The following is a 13,657-nucleotide window of genomic DNA, read 5'->3' as shown; positions in this document are numbered from 1 at the left end:
GGCAAAATGTACGCAGGAATGTTTGGCAAATCGCTGGGTTGCCACGTCTAACAGTCAGTCACTCAAAACCAGTCCAGAACGAGCACGCATGTGAATTAAAGAGCAAATCCCAAAATATGTGCATTACAAAAGTACGTTACCGTTCAATTCTATCTGCGTTTCTGTCATTATATGTGCTATGGTATCTGAAAAATTGTAAAATACATGTTAAATGTGCACTGGAAGTACATGGTATACACAGTTAACAAAATGCACCATGTGTTTTATGCAGTTAATGTGCAAAACCTTATTTAAATTTTAACTCTCTCAAAGGGGGTCCATTTATATACTTACAGTAAATCCCGTGTAAATAATAAGCTATCATCTACTGTTTGAATAATTGTGTGAATTGTGAATTAGTTGTCTTTTGACTTCATAAAAGCCCGTTATCGGATCAGGGCCCGGCTGGTGCTGCTGAGCTGGGACCATGGTTGTATTGGCTGGGAGTGTGCGTTGATCTCACACAGCCCTGCCCGCGTTGGTACTTCCTGACACTGGTATTTGTGTGGCATAAATTTAATACGATTTTGTCTATGAACAAATAATCTCGTTCAAAGATATTGTAGGAAAAGTGTGGTCTTTTCAAAGCCAAACCCAAGGACATAACTTTTAGAGCCGCACTTAAAAAAATAAATAAATAAATAAATATATATATATATGCGGGAAAACAGCTGACCTGGCAACCAGCAGGAAAAACGAGCAGACGGCGTGAAGCCGAAGGTTATTTTTACGAAACTTCCGCCAAATACTTTCATAATAAAATGAGTTTTGTTTCTTTTACGGAAGTGTGAGAAGACGGGGCGGGGATTGGTTCGTTTTTAGGTCAACATTAATAACAGAAGAGTGTAATTGATGATGCAGTCATTGGTGCAAACAAAGTTCCTCACTCGTTTGCCGTGTAATGACTAATGACAATGAAATCTGAAAAGAGATTTATATTTTAATCTCCCTGCACTGATTATGCATATCATCACTTTTATCATGACCTTTTCAGCAGTTTTAAGCCTGCATTTAAAGCCTGCAGCCAGATAAGTTTACTTGCAAACAATTTTATCTTCTGCTAAACATTTTGCACTGTGTTCCAAGATGGGAGAATATGAATAAAACAAGAGTAAAACTCACCAGAAGGTAAGCTGTAATGTGCTAAGTGTGGTGGCACGAATCTATAAAAACAGTGAAATGGTGGTCTGTAGCAGCGATGGACAACATGTCATTGTTTTCCTGGGACCCTGTTAATCACCTATTTGTGGCTTTTTGTCTTTTCATCTTAAAGGACTCGCATGTCTTCCCGGCCACCGGCATCAGTGATGCTCTTTGACATCAGCACCAGAGACGTGTGTGACACTAAGAAAGAAAAAATGTATGTGAAGTGGAGGAAAACTTTGTCTAAGGTGCATTTTGAACTTCATTGTAAACCGAGATGGATTATTTGAGTCCAGTGATCTTTTTCACTGTCTCCTGTCAAGGCTATGGAGGAGCGTGTCTGAGGAGAAGTGTGTGAATGTTATGTCTTTAACGGCTTTACATATAAGTGTTGTGATATCCGGCAATCACTCCCTCTGTGTTCAGTGTGCTGTGTGCATGGCTCAGCTCCAAATCTTGAGGAGACAACTCACAACATTTGTCATGGCCCATCACGACTCTTACAGCAGGCACAACGATACTCAGTGTGTTTTTTCTGTCTGTGTTGTCCCCATTTTCCATAAACAAATCGTGCCGGACCAGACCTTGAGTGAACTTTGTGGCTTTACCTTCCCACACTGCTATGATTGGTGGGCACATATTTAAGCTCTGGTGAATGATGTGGCTGCTCAAGTGGCCTGACCCTAAACAGTCCACATATTGCAGTGTCTAGTGTTTCCAAGGCACCGCTATCTTTTGAGTCCCAAAGACAGCACTCCCTACCATGCATTTGTTTTCCAGTAACTACCTAAAGACTTGAATATGCACCAAAACACACACACAACACTTCTACATAAACCTACCTGCTTATAGTTCTACATTATACTGACTTTTCCTTTGATATAAACACTTTAATAGCACCATCCGGCTTTAGCCACCTTCATGGTGTGCCAGATGTTGAGGCTGTAGTCATCGTAGACTGCCAGCATCAGATGGCTGGAGCATGAGAACGCCACTGAGGTCACTGCAAAGTCAAAGTTGTAGCAGTAGCAGTCCAGTTGCTGGACCGCCCGCAGGTCAAACAGCCTGCACGTGGCATTGACAAAGCCTGTGGTGAAGGCATTGCTGAGGAGATAGATACAGTGAATAACATGGAACACAGTCACCATAGATCCGGGCTGATCATTCAGAAAGATCAGGGGCTAAACTTGTCCGGTGATATTTTTTATTTTTATTTTTTTAAATAAATGTACTGTAAGTTTAATCCCTTTTAATTCAAAATCCGCAATGATCATGCTCACACAGATGGAATTGATGTCCGACTTGTTGTCTGTGAAGGTCTGCCAGCACCTGCCGTTCTTGATGTGCCACACTTTCGACCTTACCTGTCTCGACGTCCCACAATTTACTGGTGCAGAGATGCCGGGCGTCTGTAGAGAGATCAGTGTGGTAAACCTTCTGATCAAATCTGAGACAATAAAGATATAATAAAAAAACTTCTTGAGTATGAACTGAAACTTTGAAAGTACTGCACAAAGATTCATTGGAAACTTGCTGTTATTAGTGTGAATATAAATATTAATATAAAATAACATGAATGTATTATTAATAATTATTTATCTTGGACATTCAGTAGTAGCTGACCTGTTTCAAAGGAGCATCCTCACTCCTGCTTTCCTGGCCTCCTGAAGGACAACAGAATGAGCCAAAGTATGTAAATCAGTCAGTAAAAGAAAAAAAGTAATTTACTCTTATCTGGTTCTCATGTTGCACTGTAAAGGCAGCTGTGTGTTTGTTTTTATAATTTTTCCCACTCTTTACTTTCACTTTAATTTTTGTAGCTGTAATTAGCAAATTTACCCCAACATGGGATTTATAAAGGTGTTCTATTTTAATCTATTTCTTGTTCCTGAGAGTAGCATGGTCACACGCATGCAGCCATAGCCAGTGCACTTCTGAGCCAATTCCGTGGCAAACATGTATGTTGCAAGAAATTGCAATTAATTACAGTAGGTTACAGGTTCCTCCAGGGACCGAATGGTTCACACGCAGCACTGATGAGAGGAAAAATTGATCCAGATCCGTCTTTTGGATCTGCAGCTCATTTATTCAGTTGAGATACCTGTTGGATTTTTCATGTCACACTGGAACAGAAGTAAGGCTGTTTGGAGGACGGCCCATTTAAAGCGCTGCACAGGTGTGTCACATTGTTTATCCAGAGTCCACTGCAGGTATAAGCCCTCAAATAGCCTGTAATCAAAAGGGTTTTTGTTACTCCTAATCAATTTTGAATAAATAATTGTCATTAAAAAAAAATCACCCAGGCTTAATTAAGTTGTTTAAGAGATTTAATTTTGCATTTGAAACAATGATGGAACACCTGTGTATTTGACTCAGTTACGTCATAATATTCAACGAGAAAGGAAAAAAACTCCTTGAAAATGGAGGGGGGCGTTGAGATATTGAAGCGTTCAAGCTTCATTTGCTCTAGTAAGACATCTACTGGACAAAAAGTATATAACAGGCAAAACTATTATCAATTATCAATTTTTGAGTTTGTTTGTTTCTACCGTGTCAGCCAAAAACATACATACATACGCGCGCGCGCGCGCGCGCGCGCGCGTGTGTGTACATTGTTTTACACACAAAGTAATTTATAAAGTTACCTGTGGTAAATGTCCACGTATAAAAACAACATTGAAAAAAATCCTCGATTATGAAAAATAAAAATACAGCTGAGCATCATAAATATGAATGACAAAAACAGACAGACAGAAAAAGTGTATTCAGTGCAGTACTACTTCCAATTGGCTGCTAATGTCTCTCTTGGATTATTTATGTCATGAAAACATTTTTAAAATATCATATGGATTTACAACTGTCCTCATGACATGAGATGGTTTTATTTCACTCTCTGAAATGAACAAAACATGATGCACAAAATAAAATATTTATTTAAAAAACAAAACAAAACATACAATACACTCAATAAATCAAGACAAAATCCTTCTGAATCCTCAAGACATTCTAATAAATAAGTTCTAGTAAGAACAACAAGGCGTTGCTTCAGACTAGGCAGGATTGACTTACATGCGCAAGAGCTTCACATAAGACATAGAACATAAATGGAACTCGACGTACTCAGACTTGTCTGCAGATATGTCTTGCTGTCAGATTAAATACTCTACTACTGCACATGAGTACTTAGTCATTCTCTCAGTTAATGTTCTTCCTTTCTTCTGTTGAGTGCTATTGGCACTCTGCTATATTTGATATGCTAACATCATTTGGATTCAAAAAGTTCTCTCCTTAAATTATGTTGGCATCGAATTGCCTTTAACTGAAGTCAGGCCCTTTATTAGGCACACTGTTAAGACTTTGGAACCACAAAATAAACTAATATTAATTGCTTGGTATTGGGCTTTGTGATTGTTGTAATGTAGATAACTGTGGATGACTTCAAAACCACATTTTAAAACTAATTCCACACATTTAATGCATGAATGACAGTCTTCAAGCTGCAGTCCAATGACTGTTGACACACACACATAGTCTTGTTTGTGTCATTATCACTGCAGAAACAGAGCTGGGGACACAACAAGCGAACCTGCTCAGCTGTGTAGACTGGTTAATCCTCACTAATGTTCCATCATCTCTAATTCAATTTAAACTGGGACGTATTTTTTGGTCTGTCCCGGAAACGGAAATTCAGGTGCACGGTTGAAGTGTCCTGTTAAGAAGATGCCCACTGTGCCAAAGATGAAGAGGAGCATGGCAGCCCAGAAGCACACCTTGTCAATCATCTTCCCGATCAGGACCCAGCTTTCAGTTTCCTTCATTTGGAAAAGAGAATGAACCATCAAAATGACGCAATGCACAATTTAAAGTGTGCACAAGCTGTGAAAGTTTACACTTACGGATCCAGTGTTATTTTGTTGTCTTGTGCTCTCAGCGATGAAGTTGCACGCATCCACACACTGTTTGATCTCCGGTGCAGTCTGAGCCAAACTCTTATACAGGTTGGCTGTGCTGCTGACATCTATGTTATCCACTGGTGAAAAGGATGCAGACAAGAAAATGCCTTTGTACTGTATCATTAAAGGTGGATATATAAAAAAAAGACATCATGCATAAATATGTAAATCTAAACTGTTAAGATACAGAAGATACAAAAGAAAAATCAATGGTACACTAATAAATAAGCTTGATAGCAAACAGGTTAAGGGAAACTCGGGAAACATTTACATAAATATCAGAAAATGACAGAAGGACGAGTCAGACGTTTTCCCCTTACCGATGGATCGTGTGAGGCCATGCCTCTCCCTCTGCTTGTCAAACATCATCTCACTGCGAGGTTGCTTCAACACATATTCCTCCGCTCTCTGCATGAGGCCGAAGGAGCTGCGCCGACGCTCTCTCACCCCGTTAACCTCTGTTGTCATGTCACTGTCATCCACCAGGGGCGCCATGCCCAGAAAACGAGGTACCATGACCAGGAAAATCTTTATGATGGGTGTTGAGGGATGCGGGGGGATATAAGAGTGATGAAGCTTTCGACACAATTGGGCTCATGTAGACACACTCGACTCATCTAAATGTACTTACGTGTTTGACAGCACTGGACATTGTGTGAGTACTGGGGCTGCGTAGTGAGAAGTTGAGCACCACGATCTGGTTTGTAGCGATGAGTGTTGTTACACACATGACAAAGATCAGGTACCTTTAAAGAAGAAGAAAAGAAGAAGAAAGAAAGGAAAACAAGGTGCTTATTATATATATATATATATATATATATATATATATATATATATATATATATATATATATATATATATATATATACACACACACACACACACACACACACACACACACACACAAACAAGCATTGATCAAAATCATGGAACCACACAGAGAGAAACGTACACTCATACATACATACATACATACATAGTAAATCAATCAATCAATCAATCAATCAATCAATCAATCAATCAATCAATCAATCAATGTTTCATCTAACTATATCTGTAAAAAAAAAAAAAAAAAAATCCCACAGAATATTTTTGTTACACCATATTTTGGAGAAACTTCAGTATATAGAAGAAGAAGAAGAAGAAGAAGAAGAAGAAGAAGAAGAAGAAGAAGAAGAAGAATGAATGAATTGGATGTTTAGAATGAGGAAAGTGGAACATCCAGCAGATGTCAGCAGAGAGACAACACTTGACTCACTTGCCAATGAGAGGGACAGAGAGCGACGTCTCGGGAATCTTCTGGGCAATGAGGAAGAGGAAGACGGTCTGAGCCAGCAAGACGGAAATGGACACGGTTAACTTTTGTCCTCCAGCTGAAAAGAGGTCAATAGAAGTGAAGACACAGGTGGTTACACTGTGTTGGAGCGGCAAAATATATGCAGCGAAATTGATCCTCGCAGTATTTGAAAGGTTTCTTGCAGAATAGAATTTAAAATGGAATAGAATTGTGGTTCACACTAACCACAACAAGCAAAACTGCTAAGGAAGACCAGCACTTTAATGTAGATCGTTTTAATGTAGATCAAGTAAGGAGAGTAAAATAGAGCAATTAGACTTGTTTTCATGTTATCTTCCCTTGGAATAATAATCTGTTAGTTGCATCAAAAGTAGTGACAATGGCGTTCCAGACCGACCTTGTGCTGGCAGGAAGTAGGCCAGGACGACCAGGGAGGAGATGAGTGAGCAGGGTAGGATGATGTTGATGATGTAGAAGAGGGGCTTCCTTTGGATGACCATGTTGAATGTAATCTCTTGGTACTCCAGGTCTTCGGGGGAGTACCGGGGATTGATCATCTTCCTGGCCGGCCGATGGACGATGGCCCACTCGCCATTTTCTGTGTGGTTAAGGATGCAATAAGCTGGAGGAATTCTCTGCTGTGAAAATGTCGCTTGTATGAGCTGTACCTGTGAAAGCCTCGGGGTCTATGTCCACCCACTCTATAGTCTCGCCTTTCTCTCCTATAGCCAAGATTAGTTCAACCTCATTGGCACTGTAAGTCTGGGACCTGAAGGTGAAAGCAAAGCAGAGATATTCCAGCATAGGCACGTTAATAATAGATTGCTGAGCATGTGCAACTATATGAATTTGTCAGCCCCAAATTCATATCATTTTGAACAACATAAATGTGAGACGCACCTGAACGCTAGTGTGCAGTTTTGATAATCAAAAGGGAAATAGGTGATCTCAATGGCACAGGTGCTGCGATAGATGGCAGGAGGCAGCCAGTACATCCAGCCATCATTTGTGATCAACACATTGGCGTAGTAGGCCACGTCAAACTTGCCATCAATGCTGCAGAAAATATGTTGTTGTTGTTTAAAAGAGACAAATAGTACAAAACCTTTGTACCAATAAAGCAAACCCTCTTACTTGTTCTCGAGGACAATGTCGGGAAGCCAAACAGTCTTGCACGGGACGCGAATTATACTTATGTCATAGTAGTCTGATTTGTTCCAGGAGAGACGATAGTCAGTCCATTGCTGTCGTGGCAATTTGTGAAAGAGAGAGGTCAGCTTTGTGTCGTCGGTACCCTAACACTTGAAAACATTAGACATAGAAAATGAAATGTAACAAGAGCAAACTCACAATCTCAATCCACACGTTGGTCGTCAGGGTCTCCTCTTTTTCATTCTGTCATAAAAAATAAAGAGGTGATGTGAGCGTTCGAGCTGTTGGAGGGAAAAATGTGGACAGCTTTTTTGATACAAGCTAACATTTTGGAGCTGTGGTAGAGCCGTTAGGCCTTTTGGCAGGAAGTGAGGAAAGTGTACACTCACCAGGGAGATGAGGTTAGTGAGGGTCAGCTTGATCTGAACCTGCACCTTGTCCTCTGGATGGACCACGGGTCGAATATTCTTGTTGTAGGATTTGAACAGATCCCTGATCAGCTCTGACTCCTCATTACAGTGAACTATATGAAGAGTGAAGTAAACAGTGTGAGTCTAGGTTCAAATATGTTAAAGATTACAGTCAATGCAGGTCCTATACTCATGGCCGGTGGGGGTGCTGGACTGTATCTCAGCTCAACTTGGAGCTGTGTCTGATTATTACATCTAAACATATTAAACCATCAATCTTTGTTTCAGTTTGGCAAGTTGGGGATCACATTACACCCCAGTACTTCATTGGATTCTGTTATATGTACAAATGCATTTTTATAGTTATATTGATTAGTAGTGGAAAAAAAATAGATTTTATTTTCGTCTCAATATCTTTCTGAATTACCCTGATTATTTGGTTTTTTTTTATCCACTCTGTAGTCAGTAAACCTTTTGTAAACTTGCAGTAAGTAAACTTGTAGTTGTAGTAAACTATTAGTAAATTTGGTCTGATGGTCTAAAGGTGCTTATATGATACAGTCAGACTTGATGAGCAAATAGCACGGTCATGCTGAAATATTTATCTTGGCTGATTTAATGATTCCACCCATTTCCCGGTACACAGCGCCACTCAACTTGGTTTTCTGTTATAGTTGGCGGGGGAGTGCTCATAAAGTTCTTTATGGTCCATGTCTGAGTCAAGGCGATCTGGCTGTGCACGTAGCGGGGAAGGTGCGGTGTACTCATGGCACTTCACGGACAATAAATAACAATAAATTTGACCTCATCAAAGAAATTGTGTTTAGTAAGAGAAAATTGATTAGCAAAATATGACTTGCAAAACATGGTGATTTGTTTCTCAACTCACGGATCCAGAGCCTGTGTAGCCGTGCCCAGAACCACACTTAATTGCAATAGTGCCCACCATGCCACGGCCCTCAGCTACACTTTGTTTCAGTATCAATTTCAAGAGAAGGCTGAGAGTGAGAGGTTATTTCCGAGCCGCAGCCTTTTCTTACCCAGCTGTCGCTACCGCGCGCTCAAATTACACAACAGCTGGGGGACTCAAAACTGGGACTTTAAGTCACTTTCAGGTCATTTACAATAACCCTCTATGTCACCATCGTGCAAAAAAGCACATGAAATAAAGCAGGAGATTTGTCATCAGCTTCAATCTATGCAGCTCCAGATCTCTCAGGTAAAAACAAGCACAAACATGTCGCCAGATAATGTGAATTTTCCTGCGGTGCAATCAGTGTGATAGACCGCGTAATGACAGCACGGCAAGATGCCCCACCTTCCTACTGCGCGAGTCACCGGTTGTTATTTACTATGAATCCCTAAATATAAATATGACGTTGGCAGATTTTTTTTTTTTGCTTTTGTAGTGAAGCTAACCATAAAACTGCCCTGCAATTTAAAGGGAGAAAAGCTATTATAGTTACATTTTATTATTATTTATGTATTATTATTTTAGTGTACTACAGCTATATTAGATTGTAGTGTTTAGCATAAAAGAAGATTGGCATATTTTTTGCAAAATTAACAGAAGACCTAAAGACTAAAACTACTGAAACAATGATATACAGACATACAGGCCATATTACTACTGTATATCTTTTCATATATTATTCTTTGTACACGTTTTAGTAGAATAGTGCAGAATGAATTAAGTACTGGGCATTTGTTTGATAACATGCTTATTAATAGTCACAGTGTTCGACAATGTTCTACATTATTGTGTTTTGCACAGCGATACAGTGGTTGCTGATGCGGTTAACCCGCCTCCCTGCTATGGATTGGTTGATGCTATTGTTAGTTATTTCTGGTAAGAAGAAAATGCAGTTTAGTCAGCCAGCCCATTTGGTTCAGTTATTTTTCCAAGTGGATATAAATCACAGTTAATATTGAGCGTCCATATGTTGACATGGTCACTTCCTGCAGCTGACATGTAAACCCTCTTGACGAGAGGTGATGACAGAGACACATGTGGCCCTGGGGTAGCTCTGATGATTTCAAAGAAATAAATACAAGAATTAAAAAAAAAAGTGCACATCTGATAGGATGTTTTGAAACTGTAGCGTCTAATCACGTTGTTTTGTACTGTTGGCAAACTGAACTTTGATGTGGCAGGACACTGTGGCTGGTCAGTAAACATCACATCCATGTCCAGCCAAAAATCATATTTGAATGATAAAGTTGACATTGGTTCTCATTTTCCTTCTCATTTTCCTTCTCCGATAGTGAGATAGCTGAGTGCTGTTAAAAAATGGTTCACCAGCTATGTTCTTAAACCGCCATGTGATCTTCAAGTAACATGGTCACCATGTCACACCAGTAACAACAAAGGATCTTAATTCCTGGATAAATCCTGCTGACACCATGTCCCTGTGGAATTCTGAACCAACCCAGTGACCTCTGCCAAGGACTCAGGGAGCTCTCACTCTTGGATTTGAAGAACTATGCACGTGTACACCTATATTATGTTGTTGTTTCCTTATGTTGAAACATGCACGATTTTCTCCTCTTCTTTTGCTGTTGCCTCGTGTGTGCGAGGCCAAACTGTCCCAACACCATATCCCAACCCTCCAGAATCACTCCCCTCATGACAGTCACAGTCATCATCACAGTCAACCTTCTGTCTCGCTTAATGCTCACTTAATTTTCATGCTTTTCTGATGAATTGTATCAACCGTCCACGAACATTCAACTGGCTGCTGAACTGAAGACCTTTCTCGACATGCATGTCAATTATAGCGTGCTTGTCCAAACAAAGCCAAACAGTAAAACAGGCTTTGGTGTGTCGCCAGCCTTGTATGCAACATTGGAAAAATATTAAAAGACGTGCCAGGTTATTTTGTTTATTATATTGTTTGCAAATGCAGCTGATAAATTGTTTTTGTTACCATAATAGTTCAATTTTATGGACGGAATAAAATAACATACACAACTAAGTGTATACTCTTTATTTTTATTTTATGTCTTTCAACAATTACTGAAATTCGCAACAGTTTCGGAGTTGGAGTCACACTGATTTATGCACATGCAACGTGTAGAAGATCTTTTTAATATTAGCGAAGTTCAGCCAAAATGCCACTTACCCCGAGCCATTAAAGTCCCAAGAATCAATACAGCGGCAAAACATATCCCCAAACTGTGAGCCGCCATCCCGCTCCTCTCCACGGCACTGGACAAATAATATGTTCGGGACAGAGGGACGGGGAGAGCAAAGACGGAGAGGAAGAGCCCTAAATCCCACTGCCAAACACCCTGACTGTCACCAAGCCCGGCTGTCGCTATCCGTGGCTCATGTTACACAGCAGCTGGGAAGCAATAAAAAAAACAGGCTTTAAGTCACACTCCGGTCACCCACAATAACCATCAGCATGATCATTAGGCAACATCTATCCACCATTTATGTCTTTATCATTCTGCCGAAGGTGTCAGTTTGTTTTTACACCTGGATTATTCCTAAAATACCTTATCAGTATTTGCAACACTTATGGATTCTGACATTCCATGCATCCTATTCACATGTGCACTTTTTCACACTTCTCCTTGGCTGTTAGAAGCAAAAACGAACTGGAAGGAAAGAAGAAGTAGAACTCGGCTCCCACGCTCCCCCCCCACTATGCATCTGAAGAATGGGCCCGTGTCTCATTTGAGACCAAGGCAGTGTCTGTGCGGTGGAGGTTAAAGGGCTGGAGGCAGACACTGCTCATAAAGCCCATGGACGTGGAGTCTTGTAAGTGCATCAGATCAACGCGGATATAACTTCCTCTGACAAAAGTGGATCACGCCCCTTCCGGTGGCGACTCCACGAAACGACTCGTTTCAAATCCGCAGACTTAATTTTCCATCACAATTAGCGCCCGTGAGTAACGTAAGTCGAGTCACTGTGCAGCAACAAGGGCAACACACTGATTTTTGGAATGTGCCATGTGAGTTGCACAGTATGTGATGGACTTCTAAATATACAGTTAGTGAAACGGAGATGAGCTTCTTTAAGGTAACTGGAGCCTCCAGAGGGCAGATTATGTGTCTCGCACTGGGTTAGCACTCCAAGGGGGAAGAAGGGTAAAAGTGAAGGAAGATTTGTCCGGCATCAAAGACGGAGATGCATTGTATGGAAAAGCAAAACATCTCAGATTTTGATGAACATGGGAAACTCGAGAGGTCAAGCAGGGAAAATATTTTCCTTCACATTCTGAATCACCGCAACCATCCAGCCGTGTCAGATCTGGGTTGGGCCTTTCTTCCTAACAACCGATGCCTCAAATGTTTGCTATCTATGCCAAAAACAATATTATTGTACTCTTTTCACCTCCAACTAAAAGGGAGCAGAGTCACCCTTTAAATGAACGGACAAGGGAGCCTGTGGCTGCAAAATGCTGGCATGTCACTGTTTTTATTGCAAGCGCTATAAATATAAGCCCAACCAGTGAAGGGCTTTAAACCATATAGACACACGTGCCAAAGACGGAGTTAAAATAGGAAGATCGTACCAGTAAATGTTGAAAACTGAATGTATTTGCAAACACTGGCTTTTATCTCCCCTTGCTGAGGGACTTCATCCATATAGCAAACCATATTTTGCTGGCTCTGAGGTCAAGTCGTTATTACTCAAAACCAAAAAAAAGTGTGATCATATCAGACGGCGACAGCAGCCTATGCTGCCCTGCTCTGCCACACTTCCATATTTTAACATATCCACATCGGTACTACTAGTCTGAAGCTCCTTGCACACCAAGGCCAGAAACCAGCCGCATTCACCCAGAAGATGTCACTTTTCATTTGCAAGATCACGAGAACAGGAAGGAGGCAGCAGTTGGGTGAATTCAATCAGTGCAAGCCCACCCAGCAGGGTCATGTGTTTTCTCTGGGATTCACTCTCTCCATGTCAGCTGCTGCCTGCCTCAAATGTGATCAGCCATTGGTTGCGCTGAGCGAAAAGCCCCATGACTGGCCCCTCCCTGCAGAGTCATCGGTGCCTCTGCTTTCACCGTCTTCCCGCCCCTTCGCTGCAAAGAAAAAAGAAAAAAAAAATCCCCCCAAAAACCCATTGTATTGTTCAAACCACACGCATGCACATGAGGTTCAGCCCGAGTGCAGAGTTCACTGCTTGCTGATCTCCAACCCAGAGCAGGAGCACTGATAAGCTCCAATCACCACCGGGGGTTTTCTTGATAATGACAGAAGCACCTCACATGCATAACATCCCGTTTCTCAGATGCATCTCAAGTCATTTGGCTGAGCTGATTTTATTGAAATGAACCACACTGTTGCCAATGCTGCTGTACTAATATGAAATGAAACTAGGAAAGGACTCTTGTGATTACCCCCAAAATGTATAGGTGTTTGAAAACAGAACAGTGAAGGTCCTATCTAAAATTAGATTAGCACAGTTTTGTGCCGCCTCAGCTCGGATAAGCTCTCTCACACCCTGTTATTCATTGATGCGGGTTTGGTATCAGTCACAAATGAGCAGAGATTGCACTGTCCGGAATCAGACTAATCAATCAATAACGGGGTTTGGCTTTTGTGACTCAAACACACACACACACACACACACACACACACACACACACACACACACACACACACACACACACACACAGGTTGATGTGAACCATTCGAGGTCG

General features: G+C 41.0%; 1 protein-coding gene across 1 annotated transcript; it reads right to left on the bottom strand.

Moving 5' to 3' along the window:
- Positions 1-4,097: 4,097 nt before the first annotated feature.
- chrne (cholinergic receptor, nicotinic, epsilon) lies at positions 4,098-11,273 on the bottom strand. Its single transcript, XM_076020464.1, has 12 exons — positions 11,117-11,273; positions 7,974-8,107; positions 7,783-7,827; positions 7,567-7,676; positions 7,333-7,488; positions 7,101-7,201; positions 6,830-7,030; positions 6,394-6,508; positions 5,767-5,881; positions 5,456-5,663; positions 5,079-5,212; positions 4,098-4,994 (listed from the first exon to the last, which is right to left on the bottom strand). The coding sequence occupies exons 1-12, from the start codon at positions 11,181-11,183 to the stop codon at positions 4,827-4,829; spliced, it is 1,554 nt and encodes a 517-aa protein (XP_075876579.1). The 5' UTR covers positions 11,184-11,273; the 3' UTR covers positions 4,098-4,826.
- Positions 11,274-13,657: the final 2,384 nt, after the last annotated feature.

This window comes from Nelusetta ayraudi, unplaced genomic scaffold (genome assembly GCF_046127955.1).
Source record: "Nelusetta ayraudi isolate G7.1 ecotype Tasmania unplaced genomic scaffold, CSIRO-AGI_Nayr_v1 ptg000011l, whole genome shotgun sequence".
NCBI classification, from domain to species: domain Eukaryota; kingdom Metazoa; phylum Chordata; class Actinopteri; order Tetraodontiformes; family Monacanthidae; genus Nelusetta; species Nelusetta ayraudi.
The sequence above is the reverse complement of the archived record's forward strand: the minus strand, read 5'-3'. Positions and strand labels throughout refer to the sequence as shown.